The sequence below is a fragment of the Phocoena sinus genome, chromosome 7, assembly GCF_008692025.1.
Source record: "Phocoena sinus isolate mPhoSin1 chromosome 7, mPhoSin1.pri, whole genome shotgun sequence".
NCBI lineage: Eukaryota > Metazoa > Chordata > Mammalia > Artiodactyla > Phocoenidae > Phocoena > Phocoena sinus.
This window is the reverse complement of record NC_045769.1, coordinates 67,205,249-67,211,644: the sequence shown is the minus strand read 5'-3', so window position 1 is coordinate 67,211,644 and position 6,396 is coordinate 67,205,249. Positions and strand designations below refer to the sequence as shown.

At 34.2% G+C, this 6,396-nt stretch overlaps 1 protein-coding gene across 2 annotated transcripts in view; it reads right to left on the bottom strand.

The window, feature by feature from the left end:
* Positions 1-390: 390 nt before the first annotated feature.
* The window catches only part of GALNT3 (polypeptide N-acetylgalactosaminyltransferase 3), a 46,726-nt gene continuing 40,720 nt past the window's right edge, over positions 391-6,396 (bottom strand). For both annotated transcript variants that reach the window (XM_032637933.1, XM_032637934.1), the window contains exons 10-11: positions 2,796-2,948; positions 391-1,924 (exon numbers count right to left, since the gene is read on the bottom strand). In XM_032637933.1, the coding sequence (XP_032493824.1) occupies positions 1,802-1,924; positions 2,796-2,948 (276 nt within the window). In that variant the 3' untranslated portion in view covers positions 391-1,801. The remainder of the gene's footprint in view (positions 1,925-2,795; positions 2,949-6,396) is intronic.

Sequence of the window (6,396 nt, the reverse complement as noted above, 5' to 3'; positions counted from 1 at the left end):
TTTGTTTTGTTTTGTGAGATACAATGAACTCTAAGAGCAATATTTGCTCCTGGATGTTCACTCTAGAGTTAATAAATTGAGAAACAGAAATTATACATGTATGTGGGCTCTAGTGTATATTTCAGAATTAGTATTAGAAAAAGTAATAAAGAAATACCTTTACTTACTAAAGAAATATTCAATATGACTAGTGAACTGTCATTTGCATCATAAAATATAACATCATAATGTCACTCACTGTGCTATTTCAAAATTATTTTTCTTTCTGCTCCATAAGACCTAAGCTCAAAGGCAATATAAGTCTTACTATGCCTACCATAACTTCTGGCACAAAGTTAGACACACAATAAATATCAGTTGAATTAAAATAAAAGTTGGCATTGTAATAAATTAAAGAGTGCAGAGTTTTTTTTAATGTAAGTTCAAAGTACAAACAATGAGAAGATGGAGTCAATAATTGTAAAATATTTTCTTATGTACAACTGAAGCCAGGTTTAAAACATAAAGCCAATCATACATTACTTCTTCAATAAGAATAGATCTATATATAAAATGACCAAAAATTGTTAAATCTTCTCAGTAAGCATCACATTTTTAAAAAATTACTCTATCATATGCTCAAGGAAAGTTATCAGAAATTGGTACAAAATTTTCTAAATATCTAACACATAATCTTCTCCATTCCCCACTTTTTATGCCATTACTATTAAATGTTTTTTCCCTTCAGAAATATCTGATGACTCTGCAGTGGGTGCTTAGAAATTCAGGATACAAAATTCATGCTTTCCCTAGCTATTATCAATTATATATTTTATCCAAAAAATAAAAAAACAAATAGTTACAATAGTGATAAGAATTTGTTTTATTGTGTTTTCCATAGATAGTAATAAGGTTTTTTGGTGAAAAAATTCATTACAAAGACAATCTATAATTGAATCAGTAACAAAAAAATTTTTGCTTTAAATGAGTCAAGTATTCTGCATTTGAAATTCAATTTCATAAACATTCAAGATTAGTGAATTTTGATAGGAAAAAAGACTAACAGAAAGGAAAAAGACACCTTTTTAACAGATAGCGACTTAGAGGTTTTTTTTTTAATTTCTTTGGGAAAACACACAGTATAGTTATTTTTTTAAGTCTTTTGCTTCAAGTCAAGTGAACTTTAGACTAAGAAATATTTTCAAATTTGCCAAGAAATTGAAGTGTTAAAAATAGTCTTCTCCTTATTCATTTAATTTCATGTTTAAGGAAATATTTGACAGATAAGTTAACAAAATGCAAAAGAAGTTTACCTGCATTTTTATATAATAAATTCTAGCTCTATAAAAAATTTCCTGGTTTTACACAAAGGCCAATTTTTGACCTTCATTGATCCATTTCTATGTAGTTAAAAAAATACAGTATCAAATCTTTCTCCCTCCCCCCCCCAAAAAAACTAGAAGAAAATTTTTAAATTGTGAGTGTGTGAATGTAGCTATGCATATTCTCAAGCGTACAAAGCACACGAACATCACTTTACTTGGAAAATTATTTTCATCATACTGTAAACATCTTTTCCTCTGCATCTGGACTTTTCAAAATAGTCTTTGGTATTACTAGCTATTGTGCTTTGAAATGGAAACTTAAGGGATTTCTGTAGTGGTGCTACATAGACATTTTAAGATATAAATAAGAAAAATGCACTTGGAATAAGTTACAGTTAGCTGCTTTTGCATAATTTTCAAAAACTACAGTGTATGCCTAGTCACAGTTTTATGAGAAAGAATATCTCCTTTTTCAACTCCTTAATTTTAAGGAACACTTAACCATTTTGGCTAAAAATCCATTTTTGGAGTGGATCTGATGGATTGCATGACACTAAGCTTGGATGCTCTCCACTTGCTGAAAGGCACATTTTAAAGAATGAATTATATAGAAGTTGGTCCTAGAATAAAAGGAAATACAACAGACATTAAGTATCAAAACTCAAAATTAACGGAGAAATATAAAAACACTTTACGGTCTCATGGAAGCCAAAGAGAGACTTATGTAACAAATATACACCATTCTTAACTTTTAATCTTTCTAATATCTACTATGTCTGATAAAATCTGGTTGGTTTTTAGTGTAGGCAACATCATTTATGCCACCACTATTCAATTCACAGAAGGTGTTATATAAATGAAGAGAGGTATGCAGAAAAAGGTCTCAATCAAGTTCTCAAATAACAAATATTTCATTGATATAAGTGATAAAACTAAAAAATCCTGTCATAAAAGTCAGTTTTATAGTGTTCTAGAATTACACAAAACAATATTCAGGTAGGAACTGTTAGTTTCCAGCTAAGCTTTAGAACATATGTTTAAAAACAGAAGAAAAGCCTTTCACATATTCTCTCAATTCTAGATTCATGAAAAAGTACTAAAATAGGGAAGGAAAGAATTAATCACTTTAGGTAAGAAAAAATAATTATTTTTCTCTTCTCTGCCAGGAAAACAAAAGTATGACTGTCACAAGAAGCATCATAAGAAATTCTAAAACATATACAAACAAATATTACTAATAATCCACAGACATGTTGAACTGCATAAATCATGCTGTAAGATATTTTATAACTATTTTGCTCCTAAGAGTATTTAATTCATAGATATCTTCTTTCTTACCACATGGGTAGACATACGTAATGACAAAGTTAACAAAGACAGAAATTCTGACAGATAATATCAATATAGTATGTTTCATGTATTTTCCCAGATAAGCAATTAGAGCTAATCAAAATAATTACATAAAGGGGTGAATTAATTGTACTGAGGTACCTTCTGGATCTCCCATATCTGTTCTCCAGTGACAAATGTCTTGTGACCTTTGTAAGCACATTCCTTCAGCTGAACGACACCTTGAGCAGCATGAAGACATAATTCCTTCTGGATGTTATGCCGAATTTCATGTTGAACAGAGTATTCAAAGTACTGTGAAAGGAAGAATGCTGTTACTGACGAGAGCACTCTATATCCTCAGTTGCAAAATTGTCGGCCAAAAAAAAAAAAAATCAGCAACTCACTGAATAATGGAGTCAGGTGTACTTCACCAAAATAATACAATGAAGTAAGTATCAGAATCGTAACCTGAGTTTTTGGGACAGAAGATATTATAGCCTTTCTCCAGCCTATCACCAACAGATAGTTACTTAATTAAGAAGTCATTGTCTTCCTTCCCATGTCAGAAATTGGAAGCTATCAGGTAGGATGGAGGCTAGAATAGGTTTGCCACAGAAAAGAGCCTGGAAACGTTTAGCAAGCCCATTAACTACCTCTTTCTCTCCACAAGTGTTTCTTCTCTCTTATTCATCTCAATTAATGGCATTTTCATTTAAACTAGAAACATTTGAACAGGGTACTCTTGGGAATTCCCTGGTTGTCCAGTGGTTAGGACTGGCTGCTTTCACTGCCATGGCCCAGGTTCAGTCCCTGGTTGGGTAATTAAGATCCTGCAAGCCGCACGAAGGTGGGGGGCGGGGGGCACACGATGACACTTTTCCTGCCTCAGTTTCCTTGCCTGTAAAATGGGTAATTTAATAACTCCTACCTCATAGGGTTATGAAGATAAATGGTTTAATACATGTAAAACATTTAGACCAATAACTGGTGCATGGTAAGCATTCAATACATTTTTAGCTATTGTTACTATTATTGATGTTTCTCTCTCCCCACATGTCCAATTAAGTAGCCCCTTAGTCTTATTGAATTTTCCTCTCAGATGTTACCATCCCACCAACCCTTACTTCCACATCCTCACTTCTTTTGTTCAGGCACTCAAAATCTCTACTGCAATACCTCCAGGTACCTCCAATTTCTGCTCCTATAATTTAGTCCACTCTGCTGCCAGTTATTCTTTTGTAACATTGATTTGATCCCTTACATTCCCTGCTTAGTGATTCACAATCACTACTGTTGCTAAGATAAAGTCCACACTTCTTTTTTTTTTTAATTAAGGGTACTTTAATTAATTAATTTATTTATTTTTGGCTGTGTTGGGTCTTCGTTTCTGTGCGAGGGCTTTCTCTAGTTGTGGCAAGCGGGCACCACTCTTCACTGCGGTATGCGGGCCTCTCACTGTCGCGGCCTCTCTTTTAGCAGAGCACAGGCTCCAGGCGCGCAGGCTCAGTAGTTGTGGCTCACGGGCCTAGTTGCTCCACAGCATGTGGGATCCTCCCAGCCCAGGGCTCGAACCCGTGTCCCCTGCGTTAGCAGGCAGATTCTCAACCACTGCGTTACCAGGGAAGCCCCCACACTTCTTAATTGGTACGTGAGATCTTCCACTTTCAGTCTAACATCAACCATTGTCCCAATTATACACTACGCTCCTCTCACACAATTCTACCAATGCAGAACATATGTATCCATAACTCCACTTTGCTTTACTCCCTAGAATATCTTTCTGGATCCTTTTCTGCCTAGCTAACTCCTTTTGATCCTTCAAAAGCCAATTCAAATATTACCTTCCTTCTTTAGTTTTCCCTGAATTTGTCTTACGCACAAAATTACACTCTTCTCAGGCTTCCCATAGCGCATCAGAGATAACCTTCATAGCACTCTATTGGAATTGTGTGTGCAGCTAGCTGATTTCACCATAGACCAAAGTCAGGCAGTGTATCTAGTAATAACATCCATTATACATCAAATATTTCATACTGTTGACATTCCAAAGAAAAAATGAGTGAACATAATTGATTTTCAATAGTGAAATTATTAGTCTTAGCACTAATATTTATTGAGCCCTTATTATGTGCTAGGCAGGGACTGTTCTAAACCCTTTATGTGTATTAGAGTAGGCACTCCACAAACATTAGCTGAATTAATCTTGAGTTCCCCTGGTCTTAGCCTCATGCTTAATTTATCTCATTCCACAAATATAATATCATTTTTATAACTGATAGCTCTTCAGATGGAGACATTGAAAAAAAATGGGTTTAGATCACGAAAACAGCACCCTGGCTGTACTTCTTTAAGAAAGATAAACCTCAGGATTTCAAAGATGATAAGAAAGGCTGACCAGAACTTTACATTACTCATATTATTTTTTAAAAACCACTAAAACGGAAGTTATGAGAATGGAGAATAGTTGAAGATACTTAGACAACCAAAGAGTATGTTATTATCTAGCTGAGAACACTGGAGAGAATTTTACCTTAGAACAGGACAACTACAGTGGAAGAGAAAGGGGAAGAGGCAAAGCATTGTGTTACAAAGCCATAATGAACTGAACTGCACTGCACCAGTATATTAGTCAATTTAGTCACATTATCAAAATATTTATTTTCATTTGGAATAGTGCAATACTGTTACAATGGAGTTTTATGCTATAAAAAAAAATCATTATCTGGTCAAAACAGTAGAAGGGAACATGAGGAAATGATTGAGTTAGATGATATCTCAAAAACATCTAGCACTCAAGGAACTACAATTCCCAAACTAGTTTAAATGAAATGCTTGATTGAAAATAACATTTAAAGGAAATAAATCAAAATAAAATCTATGGCTATGTCAGGGTGATAGAAGCCAGAGTTATCTTCTTAAAATATAAAGTAGAAAATATAATTCTTTAGCTCAAAATCCTCAGGTGGCTTCTGTCACACTTGGAATTAAATTCAAGTTCCTTAACGAGGCCAGCAAAGCCTTATATGACCTGGCCCCTAATTCATGTCTCTGACCTCATTTTCCACCCCTCTCTTCCTGGACCACTCTGCTCCAGCCACACTGGCTTTATGCTTGCTCTTTTTACCTGCCGCTGGGCCTCTGGCCTTGCGTCCTCTGCCAAGATGCTCTCCTCCTGGAACATGTTTCCTCTCCCAACTCCTCAGGCCTCCACTCTAAGGTCACCTTCTCAAAAACGTCTTCCTGAACCTCCAAAATTAACAACCCCCCCGCACACACATTATCCCCCTACTCTGCTTTATTTTTCTTTATACCTAAAATTACATATTTATTTTTTCCTTTCCTTCTAGAATACAAGCTCCACAAGATAGAGACTTTGTCTTTTTCACTACTATATGAGTGTGAGTTACATTATAGGCGCCAAACAAATATTTGTTGAAAGAATATGTGAATTATTTCAGCATCCCCAAATTTCTAAAAGATGGCTATATGCTATTTATAATTTAAAAATTAATTTAGAGACAGAACTATAAGAACATCTTTATGGCAATGATAGGAGAAAAACAGACAGAAAAATGTATAAAATATATCTTCAACTTTTACGATAAAATAGATGTAATGCTAGAAGAAGCCTGAAATAAATTTATAAGTATTTACATTTAGTGATAAGATTTTTACAAATGAGGAAATATTTCTCATTGCTCAAAACCTTAATTTTTACTAGGATAGTCCAGTGTTATTTCTAAAAGAATGTAACTATTTA